General features: G+C 40.9%; 1 protein-coding gene across 2 annotated transcripts in view; it reads right to left on the bottom strand.

The window, feature by feature from the left end:
- Window positions 1-14,535: 14,535 nt before the first annotated feature.
- The window catches only part of CRISPLD1 (cysteine rich secretory protein LCCL domain containing 1), a gene marked incomplete at its 5' end in the record, with an annotated part of 34,278 nt that continues 26,178 nt past the window's right edge, over window positions 14,536-22,635 (bottom strand). For both annotated transcript variants that reach the window (XM_080646367.1, XM_080646368.1), the window contains 2 exons: window positions 14,536-14,628; window positions 17,952-18,082. In XM_080646367.1, the coding sequence (XP_080502493.1) occupies window positions 14,577-14,628; window positions 17,952-18,082 (183 nt within the window). In that variant the 3' untranslated portion in view covers window positions 14,536-14,576. The remainder of the gene's footprint in view (window positions 14,629-17,951; window positions 18,083-22,635) is intronic.

Raw genomic sequence — 22,635 nt, 5'->3', positions numbered from 1 at the left:
CTAGAATTCTCTCTCTAGTAAAATACCTTTCAAAAATGAAGGCCAAGTCCTACCAAATGTACAAAAAAGAAAAGATGAGCAATACACAATCAGTTGGCCTGCACTCATGCATATTGTAAGATAATTCCTCATATTAAATAAAGATGACACTATATGGAAACAGAACTCCAGAAATAAAGACAAACATTGGAAAGGTAAATATACATGAAAACTGACTACTTCAATGAACAATATTGTTTTGTAAGGCAGAAGTAAAATTATGACAACACTGGAGCACAAAAAGCAGGAATGAGGTAAATGGAGTTGAACTGTTCGAAGGTGCTTGCACGGAGAAGCGACAAATGTGCTAATTTAAGGTGGACAATAATATATTAAAAATGCATAGTTCAGTTTCTGGAAATTACCACTGTTAAGAAAACTAAAAGAATACAAAGTGAAAATGTTAATGGAGAAGGAAAGAATGAAATAATTAAATATACCCGATTCATCCAAAGAAGACAAGAGAGCAGAAATAAAGAAAAAAAACACAGACAAATGGAAAATACAGACAAAGTGTAGGGGGCACAAAGAATTTCAGAGCTGATCAAAGGAAGAGATATAAGCACAAGATGGCAGGAGCACACAAGCTTCATTGGGCAATGCTTTGGTAGGTTTGCAGGGGGGCTGTCCCCTACAACTGAGGCTGAGGTGTGGGGAAGAAAGACAGGAAATATAACCAAGATGCCAGGGTATCACGCAGGGGACTTACCTTTTTTAGGTGAGGTCTCTCAGCAGCCTGCTGGAGAGCTTGTCTGCCTGGTTATTAGAAGATCCTCCTGCATCGATGACTTCTGGGCATTTGCTTTTTGATAAAATTCTGAAAAGTATATGTGCATACCGAGATTAGACACCCTATATACCAAATAAAACATGTGCTGGCTGTGGGACAGGAGATAATAAAAGCAAAGAATCTAGAGTCATATTTTAAGAGTTCTAATCCTGGTTCCAATATTTATTTTCTGGGTGATTCTGAGAAAGTAACTGAACTCCTCTTGTCATCTCTAAAATGAACACGATAATAACAGTACTCTCCTCGCTGTATAGTGTGGATTGTGTGGTTATAAACTGCTCAGACAGTGCCTGGTGCCAAATAAGCACTATATGGCAATGCCTATTATCAGTACTATTTTTAAAAGCATTTGATAGACTTCTGAGGATTTCACACAGAAATACCAGTTGTCTGGTACCTTTTTATGTCTCAGAGGATATATGTTGAAAGATTTTTTTAAAAAATAAGTTCTGCCCAGCTGGTGTAGCTCAATAGTTGGGAATAGCCATGAACCAGGGTTGTGGGCTCAATCCCCAGTAGGTGGCATGCAGGAGGGATCTAATCAATGATTCTTTTCTCATCATTGATATTTCTCTCTCTCCCCCGCCTCCCTTCCTCTCTGAAATCAATTTTTAAAAAAGTTCTGATGCAACAAACAAATATGCTTTTCAATTAATGCAAACTACCTACTTATGGTTATTTCTATTAGCATGGTGCTCATACATGTAGAGTGTTTGTAATATAATCACTAGCTTTTGATACCTTCTGAAGTTTGTGAGGATGTATTAAAGGTATTTAGGCATCAGGACTCGAACATTTGGTTTGTGCTCTTATTCTGGCTTTATCTCAGGGAAACATAGAAAATATTATGGACATCTGAAGACCTTATTTAAAGTCAGTTACAGCTCTTTCTGACTTTGGCCAAGTCAGTTCATATTCCTTTTTTTTTTTCCATCTGCAAACAGGCAGAATGAATGGTGGTTAGATGAACATTTATCTAACACACCATCAATCTGTGAAAAATGTAAATTTATACACATACATCAATTCACACACAAAAAAGGCAGGAGCTGTCCAACCATGGTTTTCAAAAGAGCCTAAAATTTTGTTTTGTTGATTAAAACCGTATCAAAGTTATGGGACAATTTCCAGCACATCTGTTCTGGATAATATTATCATAATTATTTCCTCCCATTGAACATCTTAGCAGCGCCAGAGCAATAAGCCACATAGGAGCAAATGTTTTATTATTAAGCAGTAACAAGTCGCCAATTCTTTTCTTCCTCTTCTGCACGATAATTGAAGTCAATTAGAAGATTTCTGGTGGAATTCTTCAAGTTAAAGTAAAGGTTATTTGGACTTAACAGCTATAAATGGACACTCACCTCTCAGCTAAGTGCAAAGACAGGATTTGGCTCATTTTTCTTACTGCGAGGTCCAGCCGGGTGTGGTCACTGGAGGGACAGACTGGGCCACAGGCTGGGACTTCAGGGGCACACACTGCGGTGCCAAGGTCCAGCCTGTCCCATAAGAGAGGCGCCTGTACCCCTAAAGCCAGCTCTCCTTAGTCCTGCCATCCAAGGCAGTGTCTGTCGGGAAGTCCACCGTTCAGGGGTCCTCAAACTACGGCCTGCAGGCCACATGCGGCCCGCCGAGGACATTTATCCGGCCCGCCGGGTGCCGCTGACTGTCCTGCTTAGCAGCTGACTTGTCCCAGGCCTGCAGTGCACATAGGAATTTGTTCATAGTTTTTTTAAAAAACTATAGTCTGGCCCTCCAACGGTCTGAGGGACAGTGAACTGGCCCCGTTTAAAAAGTTTGAGGACCCCTGGATTAGAGAGACACCTTGGAGAGCTGAAGCCCCCAGAGACCATGGGTGTCTTCCCTGCACCGGACATAAAGGGAATGGCTCCAGCGACTCCCCCACTCCGCATAAGAAGCGGGGACCGCTTGGTTCCAGGAGGTGGCCCGCAGGGCTGGGTCAGCATCTGTTTGCACAGGCCTCGAAGTCCTGTGGCTGGAGCTGGGGTGCGGCTGGCGCGAACTGCTGAACTGCGCATGCGTGTCCTGCTGCTGCAGGTCGGAGCCCCGCAGGTGTAGGCGGGGCCACAGGTGGGGACGCCTCCAGGATACCCGGATACCGCAAGGTCCTCCTGCTGCAGAGCAGATCTCACGGGATCTCCCAGGCAGGCCGGAGCCACGTGGGATGGAGACACCAGCAAGTCCCTTGCCAGACCAGCCCTGGGTGGCTCCCGTGCAGGCCATAGGAGTCTGGCCCGAAGGACCTTCCCCATGCCATACAAGGAGTGTGGGGGGGAGCCGTGGGCCCCAGGAAAACGGCCTGCAGGGCCTGCCCAGGGTCCGACATGTTCATGGGGTCACTTTCAGTGTTTGCTTAGCACCAACCTAGTCACTCAAGTAAACGTCCAAGACTCTGGAAACCAGCAGTCTGAGGAAAAATGGAGCCATTTCCAGAGCTCAGGAGATAATCCAGCGCTGCGTAACAGCGTGGAGTCCCGTGTCGCTGGGAACCTAAAACAGAGAATCCAGATACACCAAACCTTAGTATGAGGCCAGACTACATCGTGCGGAGCAGAAATCTTAGGAGCTGCCGCAGAAAGAACTACTATGTAGAAATGAATACAAATAGGATGATTGGAAAGGTCTCTTCAGAAAATAACATGAATCGGAAGTCACTAAAATGACCTCTTTAAAATATTAAAAGCAAACAACTGTTAACAAAGAATTTTATATCCAATGATAATACTTCTCAGAAATGAAAATTAAAAAAATTTGAGTAATCCGGTGACTGAAAATGTATAATTCAAGTACTATCATAATCCTGGAGTGGTAATATTAATAACAAATAAAATAGTCTCCTGAACAAAATTATTACCAGATAGTTTTATTAGATCACATGTTGAAATTATAATTTTGATACATTTAGTACCAAATGTATTAAAATAAAGTTAATTTTTAATTAATTTTGTGATTATTAGAAAATTTAAGGTCATATAAGTGAAGTCTCCCTGAAGTCTGTCCTGGGTCTGGGTCTTGTGGAGATAAATTAAATATATTGGAAATTAAATTTTATTATTCATATAACTTAATTATAGATATGTAAATTTTAATTATATAAATTATTAACCAATTATATAATTTAATGTGTTTAATAATTAAATATTATATTCATTATAATTATATAAGTATTTATATATATATTATTTATAAATCAAATTTCTGTTGGGCATTACTAGAATAAAGTGTCCAGTAATAGATCCACATATATGTGATCAATTGATTTGTAACAGAGGTATTTTAAAAACTCTTACTATGATAAATCAATATAAAAAGAAAACCCGTATAATTTAAAAATGGGCAAAAGATTATTTGAATAGTCACTTCACAGAATAAATATACAAATGATGCATGAAAAGATGCTCAACAGTATTAATCATCAGGTAAATGCAAAGTAAAAACACACTGAGATAGCATTACACACATGTGAATAGCTGAAATTACCGCCAACAAATTTCCTGCTATGTTTTCCATTTTTGTACATCTCTTAAAGTTCCTGCTTTTAGACAGTTTTGAAGCATGTCTTCTTTTTTACTTCCTGGAGTTAGCTAACTCTGAGATGTTCTAATCTTTGAGACCTGGTACTTTTCTTGTTTTGTTTATTTTCTGTGCTAGCCTTTTCTTGTTTTATGGGTTTAGTAAAGTCCTTTTGAGGGCATCTATACTAGTATATATAAAACCCTAAGCGACCAGTCAATGGTTTGACCAGTAGCTATGACGCGCACCGACCACCAGGGTTCAGATGCTCAAGCAGGAGCTGCCCCTGGGTGGTCAGTGTGCTCCCACAGCGGGTCCACTGCTCATGCCAGACACTGGGCTCATGGCTGGTGAGCGCAAGCCTCTCCCTCCTCCACAGCAGCGCTACCCAGCAGCAGCGGCAGGTGCAGCAGAGTCAGGATAAGCAGGAGCAGCGCAGTGCCCAGCCCGGGCTCGGGCTCCTCCCTGGCCGCCTGTCACTTCACGCATTACTACATCTCTTGGGGGATGTCAGACTGCCGGTTTCGGCCCCATCCCTGTTGGCCTGTGGCGATCAGGCCGAAACTGGCAATCTGACATACCCTGAGGGGTCCCGGATTGTGAGAGGGTGTAGGCCAGGCTGAGGGACCTCACCGGTGCACAAATCCTTGTACGAATCTGTACACGAATCCGTGCACCAGGCCTCTAGTTAATGATAATATTTTGGAGATACTATTTACTCTGAAATGTCTGCTGCTTCTGGTGTCAGTTGATGTGATATTTGCTTATCTGTGCATATGTCCCATGATCCTTTCCTCTGTTCACATATAAGTTTGAAGAACTGGTTTGATTAGCAGGTATCGCTTATTGTCAATCTGTTTCCTGAATGAGGAGGGTCTGATTAAAGTTATTTGAGTGAGGTGAAATGTTGGTCATATGAGGTTATTTGAGGGTATGTGGGCTGGTTGGGGTTGGAGAAAAAAAGAATGAAATTGGGGAAGCCAACTGAATGGAAGTAAGGAAGCTCACTTCAATTACTTTGGTTTATGGCTCTACCATTAAGAAAGTCCCTCTTATCAGCTACAGCCTTCTCTTGTGCAGGCTCTGAATCAATCATCAGTATGATTCCAGCTGCCTTCCATTTTCAGGATAGTCATGCTCTTATGAGAATATTATTTTTATTCCTCCCTGTTATTCTTTTAATGAATTGGGGGAGGGGAAGTATTTAATCTATTGTCTTGTAAAAGTAGTCCACTAATTTTAAATCTATAGAACATAAACCTCAATTTTTCCGGTGTTCCTTGAACCAATGTTTTGTGTTGTTGTTTTTTTGTTGTTGTTGTGGTTGTGGGTTTTTGTTTTTTTTTTATCTTATAGGCCACTTCTAAAGAAAATTAAAGCCCTAATTCCTCTTTTGCAGATCTTCCCACATCAAAAAAATGTTTGGCATAGTTAAGGATTATAAAATTCTCTGCAGTAGTACTCAGCCTGGTGTTGGAGAAATTAGTGAAGTTATTCAGTCTCCGTGGAAATATCTAGCAAGGTGACCTACTAGCAAGAGCATGGACTTTGGAATTAGATAAATGGAGACTTGAATTACATTTCTCAAACTCAAGGCCCTGGACAATGTTGCTTAACCTTTTAGAATCTGCATTCCAATACATGAGTTGGGAAAAATAATCTTGTCTCACAGGTTTGCTGTGAGAATTTAATAATACATATGAAAGCTAAAGCAGTGTTAACACGTAGTTGGGTGCTCAGTACATGCCATCCCCACTCCTCTCTCTTTTACATTCATCTGTAATCCATGATTTAGACATGTCAATCGTATAATAATCAAACTCTTTAGATCCCAAGAATATTGAGGTGACATTGCTTAATGACCTTATACAGGGTTCAAGTGAACAACTCTATAATATATCTGTATATTGCATCATGTGTTTACCACCCAAAGTTATAGCTCCTTCCCTCACCATTTATCCCCATTTTACCCTCTTCTATCTCCCCACCCCCTTTCCCTCTGGCAACACTGTTGTATGTGTCTGATTGTTCTGTTTTTGCTTAATCCCTTCACCTTTTTTCACCCAGTCCCCCAAACCCCTTCCCCTCTGACAGCTGTCTGTCTGTTCTCTGTATCTATGAGTCTGCTTTTATTGTGTTATTTTATTTTGTTCATTTGACTCCACATATAAGTGAAATCATATGGTATTTATCTTTCTCTGACTGGCTTATTTCACTTAGCATACTAATCTATTTTAAAATATACTAAAATGCTAAGATTGGTACTATTATAGGATGTATTTGATTATTTTGCTCCTCTGCTCATATTATGAATACCTGAGTGTCTTTTGAGCATATTAATATGTCATACTGTAGTATTATTCAATTTGGGCATCTCTTTGAGCTCCAACACTACATAGTTATTCCTCCTCATCCTTAAGATCTAAGCTTTAGTATGAATTCTACAATAAAGTCATCTTTCCTCTCCCCAACTAGGTCAAGTACCACTTTTATATACTCCCACAATACTATAAACATTTTGTTTGTAACTATTCAGTTCTGCAGTCTTCATGGTTTATAATCATATTATATCTGTGATTATTTAATATCTGTCTTATTTGCGAGATTATAATTTCCTAAGGGCCTTTTTGCTTACAAGCATAGCTACAGTGATGAGCCAGTCCATAAACAAATTGTAGGAACTCAATATTTTTGGAATGAATGAAAGCAGAAAGCTTCAGGAGAGGCTATTTGTTTATTTATTGGTGTTTCTCACTATATTGTTCCTAACCAAGTTATTCTCATACGGATTAAAGAAACTCCTTTGTTTTAGGGTTAGTTAAGAGTTCAAACAGGTTGGGATTTTATATTTGTAATGTTATCTTTAATCACTTCTAGCACTTTTAAATATTTAGCCTTGACTTCCACTTCATTTGTTTACACAAGTTCCTTCTGAAAACTGAGCTTGGCACGTACAGTCTTCTACAGGCTCTCTGCTTTTCATTCATCAGCATAGTCATAAATGTATTTGACAATTATGTTTTAATGAGAAAGAAAATTTTTAGTAATCATTGAAAATGCTGTTTTCATAATTTAATGGCCTAGTGAAAAGATGTTTGCTTATTGGCATTGTTTTGCACTCTGATTATGTTGTGGAACGTGACATAGGATCATAAAAGGAAAAGAGTACTCTATCTAATTGCCCAGCATAAGAACAGAGTTCTAAAGAGTTTGCCTGCCTTTTAAAAATCTCAGGCCGATATAATTTACCCTTTAATTCCGACAAATTAGTGAAAGAGGATCAGATTATTTGGCTAAACTATTTCTCCAACTCTTGAATATTATGGTGCCAGGGTTGAAGTATCACCTCAAATAAGTATTTTAAATTAACTAAAACAATAAAATTCTTTGTGCAATAAATTAGCTTAAATTCAAAATTTGAAGTTTGTTATGTTTGCCAAGGATAACTGATTCTTTGCTTAGCCCACTGTGCTCTTCAAAAGAGTTTACATTTCTTTAAAAAATAGTAGAAATCCTAGAAATGTTCAAGGTTCAAAAATATAATATTGAATAGAAAAGTATACATTATAATATTCCAACTGTAACAAATTAGGAGAAAAAAACTTTTGGTGAATTCTGCTTTGCTCAAAATGCACAGATTGCTTTTATTAGATACAAAACATTAAACAAATTAAAATGTGTTCCAGTAAACTTTGAAAACTAAATTAATAATGTTAATACTATTTTATAAGCCTTGACCTCTGTTTTAAATACACACTTAGAATGTTTATCAATAAACTTTCATTAGCTATAATAATGTATCTTTTGCTGTGATAATATGTAATAATATTCATTTATGTCATCAAGGATAAAATTAGGGATAAGTGACTATTCATTTAATAATATTGACCCACCACAGAGAAAGAAAAATCACTGTGTCTCAGGAGTAGAAAGATTGATAAATAGTATTACTATTCTCATGGAGCTTATCCTTAAGTTTAAGTAACTAAATATAATACAAGGCAAGTTTTTACAAATTAATATCCTATGGTGAGTAGTAAAAAATTAATATGGTCAAATTAAAAACCATTATTTAATTACTAGAGGCCCAGTGCACGAAATTCATGCACAGGGGCGGGAGGGCAGGTCCCTCAGCCTGGCCTGCACCCTCTCCAATCCGGGACCCCTGGGGGGATGTCCAGCTGCTGGTTTAGGCCCGACCCCACAAGGCCCACAAGGATCAGGCCTAAATCAGCAGTCGGACATACCTCTTGCAATCCAGGACCACTGGCTCCTAACCACTTACCTGCCTGCCTGCCTAATGCCCCTAACTGCTCCCCTGCCTGCCTGATTGCCCCTAACCACCTCTGCCTGCCTGCCTGGTCACCCCTAACAGCCCTCCCCTGCCGACCTGGTCACCCCCAATGTGCATATGGCTAGGGTCCCTCAGCCAGGCCTGTGCCCTCTCGCAGTCCGAGAGCCCTCGGGGGATGTCCTCAGGGGAGCGAGCCTAAACCAGCTGTCAGACATCCTTAGCGCTGCTACGGAGGTGGGGGAGGCTCCTGACACCGCTGCTGCGCTTGCCAGCCATGAGCCCAGCTCAGGGCTTCTGGCTCAGCAGCGCTCCCCCTGTGGGAGCACACTGACCACTAGGGGGCAGCTCCTGCATTGAGCGTCTGCTCCCTGGTGATCAGTGTGCATCATAGTGACTGGTTGTTCCAGTTTGGTCAATTTGCATATTAGCCTTTTATTATATAGAATGGAAGGGACTGACAGAGGTCAGAGGCGGGGGGATGGACATAGACAAAGTGTGGTGATGGCCAGAGGTGGGGGGGCTGAGTGGAGAAGAGGAAAGGGGGGAAATGGGAGACATCTATAATAGTGTCAACAATAGAATAAAAACAACAATGGCCCTGACCAGTTTGGCTCAGTGGATAGAGCATCGGCCTGCAGACTGAAGAGTCCAGGTTTGATTCTGGTCAAAGGCATGTACCTTGGTTTCAGGCACATCCCCAGTAGGGGGTGTGCAGGAGGCAGCTGATCGATGTTTCTAACTCTCTATCCCTCTCCCTTCCTCTCTGTAAAAAAATCAATAAAATATATTTAAAAAAACACACAATGATATACCACTACACTACACACCTATTAGGGAAAAAAAAAAGATACATTATGAACTATGTATTTACTACTGTCATAAAATTAAAAAAATTAAAAAGAAAGAATTTTGTCCAGAAAGGAGTGTTGTTGAAATGTTTTTTTATTTATTTTTTATTTTTATGGTAAAGCTAAGGAAGCTTCAGAGTCCCTGTGAGGGTTGAATTTGTTCTAAAGGAGAGAGCAAGCAAGTTGCCACCAGCAGCATTTTGGATAACCTGCCTGAAATGATTTAAAAGAGAAAGGGACAGATTGCCCAAGCCTACAGTTACTTGTAATTTATTTTCTTATTCTAAATAAAGTCATTTTTGAACCTTATTTTAAAAATCCCTCCCCCTCCCCAAATTAGTCCTTCAGGTTCAGTAAACTTTAGGCCTCACAAAACCTGTGTTAGTCCCTGAGGGTTGGGGTCCCCAAGGGAGTTCGGATTCATTCATTATATTTATTTGCTCTTTTTAATTCTTATTCTAGAGGGAGAATGAGGACAGTTTTTTACTCAGTAATTTTTATAAGAATTGTATTAGAACCTGCTCCTTCTTTGGCTGTTTACAGGGTTACATTACCGGGAACTCACAGAGACTTTAAGCCCTTTGAAGATAGGGACAGAGCTGTATTGTGTTTCTATAACACAGGCACAAAGTTAATACAACTTTTATAAATATTTGTTGAAGAAACTGATCAATTTCAGTGCCATGAGGCATTACTTTTCCTTCTGCTTCATCTCTTTATTGAGACTTTTGTGCAAAGCATAAGGCTGAGGGGATGAGCAGGTAGAGTGGGGTAAAGTTGCTTTTTCCAAACCCTAGATCCCATACTTTGATTTTACATATTAGATGCATTTCTGAATGACATTTTGAATTGGGTATATTAGATTTTGCTAATATCAACTCCCTTTACTCGGAGATTATTTTTAACTAGAGGCCTGGTGCACGAAATTCGTGCACTGTGGGGGGGGGGGGCCTCAGCCCAGCCTGCACCCTCTCACAGTCCAGGACCCCCCCGTGAGGAGTGGGCCTAAGCTGGAAGTCAGACATCCCTCTCACAGTCCAGGACCCTTTGCTCCTTACTGCCCATCTGCTCACTGCTCCTTACTGCTCAGCTCGCTTCTCCTTAGCACTGCCGCGGAGGCGGGAGAGGCTCCTGCCGCTGCGCTCGCCAGCTGTGAGCCCAGCTTCTGGCTGAGTTACGCTCCCCTGGTGGGAGTGCACTGACCACCAGGGGGCAGCTCCTGCGTTGAGCGTCTGTCACCTGATGGTCAGTGCACATCATAGTGACCTTGTTCTGGTCGTTCTGCGTAATAGCTGCTTAGTCTTTTATTATACAGATGATGTTTAAACGTTTCATACTACGAGGTGCAAAATATTTTGCTCATATTTTGCTCATTTCAAGAATCTTTGTGCATTCTTTCTGTAGTAAAGTAAATTATCAACATGGTAAGTCTATTTGGGGGGTCTGCTTAAAATGGGGCACACCAGCACTAAATTTGGTTCTAACAATGACTAACTCGCACACCATGTGTGGAGGTAGAGGCTGTTGGACATAACCATTTTTTTTTTTGGTCCCTTTGCTCCCACAGCACCTGCTTCAACCAGAGGCAGTCTCTTGACCCTCCATGACCTTTTTGTCATGCCTACCACGGGGCATCTACTGCCTGAGGCCTTGGCAGTCAGCTGGGCGTTGACCTTCCCAAGATGGTGGCAACCCTGATGAATGCGCATCAGGGGCGGGGTCCCCACGGCAGAGGCGGAGCAGGGAGGCACACAGGGAGAGCTTTCAGGCAGGTCGGCTGAACCCAACAGAGTCGCACTGACAGCTTCCCTCCTTCTCTCCTCTCCTCCCCTGCCAGCGGGCTGGTGGCTGAGGGGAGCGGCAGCCACTGGCGAGGCCAGGTGCAGGCTTGCGAGGGTGGGGAGCCTGAGGTGCCAGTCCTGGCTGGGTGGGCAGGCACTTCTTCCCAGGGTTTCGGATGGTGTTGGGGGTGGAGATGCGCCCCAGCCTCTGCATGGGATGGAGCTGGAAAGGAGGGAGGCTGCCCCCTCCCCCACTGCTGGGTGGGACGTTGCAGAGGAGGGGCTGTGGATCCCTAGCCCAGACCCACCCTCCCAGGGGCAGGTCATGGGCTCAGGTGCTGCCAAAGCTGCCAGACCCTTGGGGGCAGGAAGGAGCATCTGGGTCTGCCCTGCAGTGAGTCTCTGGCTCAGGTGTCTGAATGGCAGGCGGGCAGCAGGTGACTGGAGTAGATGGAGAAACTGGCCCCAGGCCGGATAGGTGAGGCACGCAAAACTTCTGCCCGGGCTGCGCTGGGGCCGTGGAGTTGTGGTGGATAACAAAGAACTGGTATCCGAGGCTTCGATGCTGGTGCAGGGGTCTGAGAACCTGATGGGGTGTGGGATGCGCCTCTCCTACCTCTCCTGGCATGGACTCCGCTGCACTGCTGGCAGGGGGAAGGTAGGGGCTGGCCCAGTGCGAGCTGCTCGCTGCTTGCCACCCGCTGCAGCTAGCCAGTCCCCTATGGGCTGGGGGAGATGACCAGATGACCAGTTGGTCCTTTGGTCCTTTGGTCATCCTGGTCGTGACAGACACTGCATATATATATATATATATATATATATATATATATATATATATCTCCAGGATAATTGCTGGGAACTCCCTGGAGGATTCCACATTTACTTAAGTGCTAAAGGATAAGTAGTGAAGTATAATAGATGCATAGTTTCCCCAAGGTAAATAACAACAAAAATAATTACTATGTTATTAATAAAAACGAACACAAGTTGATCACATACTCTGATGTTCTTTTAAGTACATAACACATAATATCTCAATTGATTCTTAGAGCAATCTCTAGAGGAATTATTTGTCCCATTTTTCAGATGAGGTAATTGAAGCATTGAAAGTTGACAGCTCACTCAAGACCACACATTGTGTAGAAGAGCATAGAAAATCAATATGGAACAAGACTACAGAGGTCTTTAAATCTATAATAAAAGTATATTATGCTAATTAGATCAGATGTCTTTCTGGACATTTTGCTGGATGAAGCCAGGGCTGCAAGGGAAGTCAGGGTCCCAGGTGCCATAGGGAAGCCAGTGCCAGCAGCCAGGGGGAAGGCCTACTATTGCACGAATTTCATGCATCGAGCCTCTAGTGCTTTTATAAGATGATTTGGTTTTCTTAAATGATGGCCATTATAAAAGAGAGTGATTCCAGTGAAAAAATTAAGGATGCATTGAAAAGGAATGGAGTTTATCAAAATGAAAAGGCTCCAGTGGAAACATTGAAATAGTATAGGAAATTGATGATAAATATCTGAACTAGGGACAATACTAAAATCCTGGCTGAACTGATGGGGGGAAGTGAGAAATAGATAAATCTAGCTAAAGTTTAGATTTCAATCATGCTGTTCAAGAAAGTGTAATGAGTCATTGGGAAAAAATTTTCCCACCAAATTTGCTTCAAGTTTTGAAATGTTTAATATATAAGTGCTTTAAGTTTTGATTACCTATATTTTGAACCATTTAATTCCCAGCCAATATTTGATAACTGATCATGTTCATTATCTTCACAATTTGCTCTTGAGCAGCTGTGTATACGAGGTCCTCCTTTCTTTTCTTTGTTTTATCCATCTTTCTTACTTTCCCTGACTTGTGTAATTTATATCTATTTTCTGCTCCTAAACACTCACTTTCTAAAAATATTTATAGAGTATCTACTGTCTTGTCCATTCTTTTACAATCACTTTTTATCTTCCAGATTGTTTTCTTCTACTTTAGAAATTCATTTCCCTCATTTTATTTAAATTTTCCCTTAATAGAGTATTCCTAAACTTATGATCATCTCTCCTTTCACATAACCTACTCAGGTTGACTTTGCAGACTTTTGGTATTAAGGATGTTATTTATATTAATGTTAATAACCCAAATTTAAAAGATAACAATTTTGAAGATTAAAAATGATTTCTAAATCAAAATAAGGATGCCAAAGAGACTGAAAATAATACTTTGAAACATGATTATTTTAATATGTGTTCAGGGAAAGAGTAAATTCACCAGCAGAAAAAAAATACCAAAATTAACATTTTACAGATTTTTAGTCTCAAAGCACAATACATTTTTCATAGAAACAAATATATCACCATTATAGGTACCATAATATGGCAACATTTATACACCCAGCCATCTACCATTAGTAAAATCAGTGGCAATGGTGATGCAATACATTAGTTCATCTTTGTTCAACGTTTTGCTATGATACTTCCTGGCCCGCAGGAGTATTTGCCAGGATACAAAAGAAAATGTGACGTCAGTGAGAAAAACACACAAAAAGCTCTGGCTACCCATGCTTACCCCTTTGTTTACTGTGTGACCACAAGGAATGTTTTCCACCATCGCTCTGACTTCATTGCATTTACTACAAAAGCCATTCCCAGGGAATCAAACAGTATAACAGATTTATGTGGTTATTAAGGAATTTTTTTTATACAAACAAGAAGTACAGCACCAGGACTTAATATCCTATATGCCTAAACTTAACAGAAGAAAAAAACTATACAGGTACTAAGTGAAAAATAATTTGAGATTATTTGGAGTAGGTAATGGCACAGTATCAAACTGGGGAGAAATGCAGTAACACCGTTTCTTTCATTTTTAGTTATTATTTTTGTCACTATTGTTTTTAAAAATGTACCAGATGATTGTCTGAGGGCCATTCACATTCAATGTTTAGATTCATTTTATTAGTGGCATATACAAAGCACCATATAATATAACATATAAAATGTAGAACAACCATGATTATGTAATTAACTGTAGAAATAACTGCTAAGAAAATATAGCAATATTTAACACAGGATTTCTAAAACCATTACATATCAATTACTTTTTCTGAAGCTAATAATGTCCCATGTTTTATTTTACAGACTTTGTGTATCAAGATTTATATGCATTTCGCATTTTTTTTTTGGGGGGGGGTAGCTGAAAATAGTTGCGACCTTCTGTACAGTAATGTTACAGTTTTATACACTTCAGAAATGTGGTGTTTGGAACAGTCTTCACGCTCCTCTTCCAGGGGTTCCGTCTCACACAACAGCAAATACTCTGAATGCCTTTCCTCCTGGAGGATTCTGTAAACTGCAAAAATATAAACAGTACATTGATGTCACCTCTACATATAATCCCTCAAATAAATCATGCTTTCTTATGACAGTCAAGTAAGCCACCCTGTGAGGCCAGATGGTCACCTGTCTCAGGCTGCTGTAATTTATAGTTATTGGAAAGCTAGAATGAGGATGACATAATTCTTTTTTTTTTAATTTTAAAAATATATACTTTCATTTTTAGAGAGAAAGGAGGGGAGAGAGAGAGAGAGAGAGAGAGAGAGAGAGAGAGAGAGAGAGAGAGAGAGAGAGAGAGAGAAAGAGAAAGAGAGAGAGGAAGAGAGAAAGAGACAGAGAGAAACATCATTCAGCTGCTTCCTGCAAGCCCTCTACTGGGGATGGAGCCCGCAACCCAGACGTGTGCCCTGACTGGGAATCCTACTGGCAACCTTTTGGTGCCTGGGACAATGCCCAACCAACTGACCTATGTAGGCCAGGCAGGAAGTGAGACATTTTGACATTTTATAGTCTTTTACTGAGGACTCTTATTCCATAACTTGTTTTTGTTGTTGTTTTGTTTTGTTTTTTGGTCTCTGGCATGGGTTCTGTAGGTTTGCACCTACGTGACCAATAAAACCTTTAGAATGATGACACAATTCTTTAAACCTTGGATATATGCTGAGTTGTAAGCTCACTAAAGAAACTTAAGATGCATAGTAGTAATAATAGTGTTTTATATCAACCTTCGCTGATTCCAGATCATGTTTTCATAGATTTACCACCTCTGGTTCCAACAGAGCAGTTAGCAGCTGCAGTGCAGTTTCCCTGGGGGAATACTGAGATGCTGCTATTCAATACCGAGACCCAGCTTCACTGCCTGACTGAGAAGGTCAGATATGAATGGCAAGTTAAAAAGATGGTGACATTTAAGCAATACTCTGGAGCCCTAGCATTATCATTTTCGAAGTCTGACAAACTTTAAATTTTATGGCTATCATATTCATTAAGATTTTTTAACATCTAAAGTTTTAAGAAAACTCTTAGTGAGAAAATTTAATGGTCAAATCTGGAAGGTCCTAAGAATTTTTTCATTAAAATGAAAACACACACACACACACCACTCAATCTCATTTTGGAGATATTTTAAGACAAGTGAAAAGCGATACAGAATCATGCATTTTACTCTTTCTTAAATTACTTATATTTTATTTGCCAATATCAATCAAGGGATGTTTTGTTTAAATGCCTAAAGTTTAAAACAGATTAGTAATGCCATTAATCATTATTTATTCTAATTAAATGTATACTTTTGAAGTCTAATTGTGTACAGGATTTTTTTAAATGACAATATTTACACAACTTTTTTAAGCATATAGTTTTCCTTTCTTAATGATAAAAAGGACTTTGGAGACCAACACAATAAATGCTAAGAGGGAGACAAAGTAGAATTCTTTGTATATATTTATTCATGTATAAGAAAAGGGGAAAATTTTTAGAGTAAAAAAAAAAAAGAAAAGGTGTGCACACACCACAAACATAGGAGCCAGGTTTTTCACACAAGCTGATGGCCCCTTGGAAGCCATTTCATTCAGAGGACACAGATTGACTAAGTTCTAGAAGTGAATGTGTTTTCTTTGCACACAATGATAATACTGGGGAAATGCAGATTTCTGAGCTTACAGATCTAGTGTAAGCCTGAGCTCTGAGACTGACCAGTTATATGGCCTTGGACATACCACGTACCCTCTCTGAGCCTCAGTTAATACTCTGTCAGCATTAGTGTTGACAGAATCATCTTCATAGTGCTGTTGGTGGAAATGCGCTAAGGCACTTCAAGTGCCCAGCAGCATCTGGGAAATTCATAGCAGGTTCTCAGAAATAATTATTCTCAGTCTTACTGTTTAAAAATAAATTTAAGAAATATGAGAGGTGCCCTGGCTCAGTTGGTTGGAGGATTGCCCCATACACCAAAAGGTTATGGGTTCGATTCCCAGTCAGGGCACATACCTAAGTTGTGGGTTGGATCTCTAGTCAGGGCATGTATGGGAGGCAACTGATCCATGTTTCTCTTGTACATCAATGTTTCTCTCTCTCCCTCCCTTCCTCTCTTTCTAAAAAAAGTAAATAACTAAAATAATAATAATAATAATAATAATAAAAACATATCCTGGGGTGAGGATTAAAAAAAAGAAAGAAATATGACAGGTATAATGAAACCACATTGCTCAGCTTAGCTTATAAAACTGCATATCAGAATCTTATAACTCAAAAATCGACTTTATATAGCATAACTGCTTAAGGAGACCATAAGCCAGGCTGCAGTGAAGTCACCTTGACATAGTCTCATCTGAAAGATGCTAAATACAAATCAGTCTTTTCCTGGAGATGGCACCCCGATGGTTCTGTGGAAGGCAATCCTGGCCCTGCAGGGCACGCCCTTCGGTGTCCTTTAAAGGAACCTTACTATACCAGGGGTCCTCAAACTTTTTAAACAGGGGGCCAGTTCACTGTCCCTCAGACCATTGGAGGGCCGGACTATAGTTTAAAAAAAAAACTATGAACAAATTCCTATGCGCACTGCGGGCCCGGGACGAGTCGGCTACTAAGTAGAACAGGCAGCGGCACCCGGTGGGCTGGATAAATGTCCTCGGTGGGCCGCATGTAGCCCGCGGGCCGTAGTTTGAGGATGCCTGATTATTGTAGACCTTCTCTCCATATCTAAAAGCTAGAGGGTTTTCTGTATCTATACAAAATATATGGGATTTAATATTATGTCCACAAGTACCAGTGATTTGAAAAGTCACTATAGGTTCTTTCAACTTTTATTAATACTTCATAAAGTAAGACCCATGAATTTTCTCAAACCACCAAAATATATACTAATGAGCCAGATATGCTGAGATGACCTGAACGAGTTCACTTATGTCATAGGAGGCACCCAACATCCAATCAAAAAGAAAATTTGGCTCTGAGGAAAATCAGACTCATTTTTTTGGTCAAATATTTTGTCAGATAACTGGATTAGAGAGATATTCAGTGCCTTGCTCATCTGGAAGAATTACATATAAAAACCTAATCTAGAAAATCCAAAAGAGGATGAAAGATATTTCCTCCTTAGAAGATCAATTAACAAAGGAGTGGTTCTGACTTGTAATCCGATTTTCATTTTGATTTTTGTAAGCCTGCAGGAGACAGGCACCTCTGGTACTACGGCCTCTCCCATCCCTGGAAAACCTACTACCGCAATCAGCAAAGGAAACGCCGCTCAGCCACTGACCTCAAACCCACACAGAAATGAGCTGCTTGTAAAGCAAGCACCAAAGGATAGAGAGATTACACATATGATCGTAAATGTACCTTTCTGAGAAGATTCCATTCTGAAAAGAAGCCGTGTAAGCCTTTCTTTGGTCCACAGGCATAACGTCAACATAACCACCGTGACTGCGAACCACCCCGGCATGTACCGCTGCTCTGCAGATGCTGGACAGCTGAGGGGACAAGGAAAGACCTGCCGTTAGAAACCCAAGCTGAACTCGTCCGCTCACTCTTCTGCTGGACTGAGTAAGCAGCCGCAGGATGATGATGTTTTGTGCAGAGAGGAAGGTTTCAAAAGTCACAGAGTTAAAGCCACTTCTGAGCCAGTCTGAGGGCAGGGCTCAAGGGTGGCTGCAGTGATGAGATGCTCTCCCCACCTAAGCTAGGGAACACAAGCCTGGCCAAATGGCAGGCTTTCTCTGTTGTTGAAGCAATAAAATGCAAATCAGCTCCTTTGACCTCTTCTGGGCCTATTGATCATTCTCAAATCTCCACCTTTGCTAGTCCCTACTGGAGTCACTCTGACCTAATGTTCCCAGATTGGATTACCAGTACCTCATTTATCTTCAGCTTGACTTATAAACAACTCAAACATACCTCTGTATATCTCTACGGTCCCTTTTCCAAAATACAGGTATATATGAAATGGGGAGTTTTTCCCTATTAAATAATATAATGTCTTCAGAGAAAATTTGCCCCAAACAGTAACCCCACTCCACACACCCCCGCTCCCAAATATGAAGAAAAACCACAGCTTCCACCTAGATGTGCAATGTCTATGGCCACCCCCGTGTGGATGTCTGACTCGAGGGATCAGGACCGCTTGCTCTGTGATCACTGCATTGTGTCAGTTACTTAATCTGAATTGCATGGGATTTCTATGGAGGAGAAAATTGTTGTTTCAGGTCCAGCACTTTCAAATTTTTTAAATGACTGACTTCTAGAAGTCAACTCTTTCTTTCTGGCCCACCGAGGGCTTCTCTAAATTTTAACATTTGCTTTAATGCAAATGTTCTGCCGAAATCTGTCAAGACAGCTGCGTAAGCCGGAGGAAATCCTACACAGTGAAACACCAACTGGTCCAGCATGAAGTGATCCACCTCCTTTCCCCACGGGCCTGTTCTGAACCCACTGGTGTGCTCTTCTCTCATCTCCACGCACATGTGAGGGGCTTAATGTGCTTTGTGAAGTCCCCACAAGCATGTGCATCTTACATGACCTTGCTTTATTACTGTGCTCTGAACCTTGCGGCATCCGTCAGTATTTATTAGATCAGAGAGCCAGAATGCCAAGCCGGTTAATCCTCTTCATATTTTAATCAGTCACAAAAGGCTATATATCTAAACCACACATCCTTACTCTCAGGAGGCATTTTATCCATCAGTTAAAGTCCCTAGCTGAATTAATAGTTGTATCCAATATGGTTCATAACAGATGGAATTAAAAAGAATTCCTTACACATTTCAGTATTTATCTTGCTCTGTCAAAAGAGGCATTATCAGCATTTTTTCCCAAGGCAATAAAAGTGCTTAGACAGCATTTGCTAAATCCAAGCATGTAATATGTTTTGAAACTATTGTTTTGCCCATAACTATGCAGTCAGCAGGCATTCCGATTTGAGTTCAGAGATCAGAAGAGATTTTCTGTTCATGTCCACACTTTAAAAGCATTAATACATCATGGGAAAAAGAATTTATCTGTGAAAACAGTGGAACATTTTTAATGAATGCAATAAGTAACTTTATCTGTCACAAATGAGAAATAAAAGCTAACAGCAATAAAACATATAAGTTGTAACTTTACAGAGGAAAAGAGAGAAAGGCAGGGAAGGGGAGAGGGAGGAGGGCGGAGGGAAGTGGTTCTCATCTCTCCATATCTTGCATTTAAAGATGTAATATATTTTGTAGTGGTGGAAAGATTGGCAGGTGATGGGTGAATCTCTTTCTCTGCACTTACTAGTAATAGTAATCTTTATATTTCCAACTTATGCTTAAAAGGATCTATATAATAATACATAATTATCTGCCCATTTCACTGAAGCATAAAGATAAAATGATCTCAGGATATAAGTCCTAACAAATCCTTCACTCTAGCAAAGAGATTTCTTATTGCTATAGAACTGTGGAGGATATTTTCATATTGCTATAGAACTGTGGAGGAAAGATTTTCAACTAAAATGAAAAGTTTTGGTGCTTAAAGGGACAATCTGGAAAGAATGATTTCTATGAAACTCTCTCTAGATATGCTCATTCATATACATGAATTCATTTATTTTTTTTCAACAAATATTTATGTGCAAGGTATGTGCTTAGTTTCTGATGTTACTCTGTACTCTAAGTCAAGTCAGGGAGCCAGTCTGTCTTGATAACAAATGGGCACCCATCAAATCGTTGATGATAAAGTGATGCATGCAATGCCCATCTGCTGCCCTCGAGGGACTTAAAAGCTAATAGAAGAGGTGGGAAAACAATCATAATACCTCACAGAATCAGCTAAGTGCTATTAGGAGAAAACAAAGAAATAGGGTTGAAAGATGGGCAACATTATCCTTAGATTAGAAGAGAAAGTAGTCACAATTTAGGATGTGAAGAGTGACCATGATTTTAACAGAAAATTAGAAAAAAAAAAGATGTTTTTAAACAGAAACAATCCTATATAATAAAGTAATATGCAAATTGACCATCACTCCAACACATAAGATGGCTGCCCCCATGTGGACACAAGATGGCCACCACAAGATGGCCAGCAGGGGAGGGCAGTTGTGGGCAATTAGTCAAGCAGGGGAGGGCAGTTGGGAGGGACTAGGCCTGCAAGGGAGGGCAGTTGGGAGGAACCAGGCCTGCAGGGGAGGACAGTTGGGCACGACCAGGCCTGCAGGGGAGGGCAGTTGGGGGTGACCAGGCCAGCAGGGGAGGGAAGTTAGGGGTGACCAGGCTGGCAAGGGAGGGCAGTTAGGGGCAATTGGGCTGGCAGGGAAGGGCAGTTAGGGGAGACCAGGCTGGCAAGGGAGGGAAGTTAGGGGTGATCGGGCCAGCAGGGGAGGGCAGTTGGGGGTCACCAGGCCTGCAGGGGAGGACAGTTAGGGGTGACTAGGCCGGCAGGGTAGGGCAATTAGGGGTGACCAGGCTGGCAGGGGAGTGGTTAGGGGGTGATTAGGCTGGCAGGCAGAAGCGGTTAGGTGCAATCAGACAGGCGAGCAGTTGGGAGCCAGCAGTCCTGGATTGTGAGAGGGATCCCAGATTGGAGAGGGTGCAGCCTGGGCTGAGGAACACCACCACCCTCCCCCCCCCCGCCCGCCGTGCACAAATTTTGTGCACCAGGCCTCTAGTAAGATATAAACAAACATGAGCACCAGCAAGTTAAATATCAACAGGACATTCCAGCTGCAGATAGCACATTGTAGAGCTGGAACTTGGGGGAAACAGAGATGTGGAGAATAATTTCAAAGGTAAAGCTGACCTGAAAGAAATGCCTGCATTAAAAGGAACTCACTCAGAGAAATAAGGTAGTAACATACATATTGCAGACCTCTCTTCACAGTCATATTTCTATAGAATTCAACTGAATATGTGCATCAAGATTACTGTCTCCTAAGTGTGATTTTGTAACTCTCTGGTTTAGAAATCTGTAATGGTTTCTAAATGTCTGCCACACAAATCCAAACTCATCAGCATGCATTCAGACTGTCCATTTATGTTTCAAGAGCTGGATCCCTCTACATCACACTAAATTGGTTGTAGCCTTTTCTGTTTCTGTTCTCATCAGCACAACAACAAGCAAACCTATGTGCTCTACTCCCTTGCAGCTTATGTGGTCTCCCTGCATGTCTCCCTGGGAGCCATTCACCCCACTTAGAATGTGTTCCTTAATCCCCTTTTCCAATCCACACTTGAAACCTGGCTTAAGAGGCGCTCATCCATACCAAAGCCAACACAGCTCATATGCCTTGTCTGATCCCAGGAATGCCATCAATTACAGCACCCCTCAACTGGTTTCCTTTTGTATGTATTTTAGCATATTATCTGTTTGTCATTCTATGCTACTTTGTAAATCCCCCTTTCGCAGTGAAGATATTGTTCATACATTGGACAAATTCTTAATTATCCAGTTTATACTTTAAATGCTGAAGAACGGAAAGGTAGATTAAAGAAAAGCAAAATGCATTTTCCTTCCAAGAATGCCTGCAGACAATTTCATTAAGTTTGTGATGTAAGATATATGGGTAGAATATAAAGAAAAAAAGTAATCAAAATAAATTATTGTGCACCCATATTTATATATGGATATTCATTTTTTATTACTGATTGTTAACTCTTCTGAGAATATGTATGTCAGTGCAGAATCTGTTTCCCTATTCTGTACAGTAACACCCCCCCCCCCGCTCCCCACTCCTTATCCATGGAGGCTATTCTTCCAAGACCCCTGGCGGATGCCAGAAACCACAGATAATACTGAGCCCTATATAAGCTACGTATTTCTCATATATACACACTCTGATAAAGTTTAATCTATAAATTAGGCACAGTAGGAGAGTAACATCAATAATAAAATACTACAATTATAAATATGGACTGTAATAAGTTATGCAAATGAGGCTGTGATGTCTCTCTCTCTCCCCACTCCCGTCACCCCCGTAGAATATCTTACTGTACTGTGGTCATCTTTCACTTAAAGGAGCACCTTAGGTTTTCTCTCTGGCATCACTACTCTTGCACTTGGGGTCGTT

The sequence above is a fragment of the Plecotus auritus genome, assembly GCF_963455305.1.
Source record: "Plecotus auritus genome assembly, chromosome: 11".
In the NCBI taxonomy this organism is placed as follows: domain Eukaryota; kingdom Metazoa; phylum Chordata; class Mammalia; order Chiroptera; family Vespertilionidae; genus Plecotus; species Plecotus auritus.
Note: the sequence above shows the minus strand (reverse complement) of the source record. Positions and strands in the feature narration are given on the sequence as shown.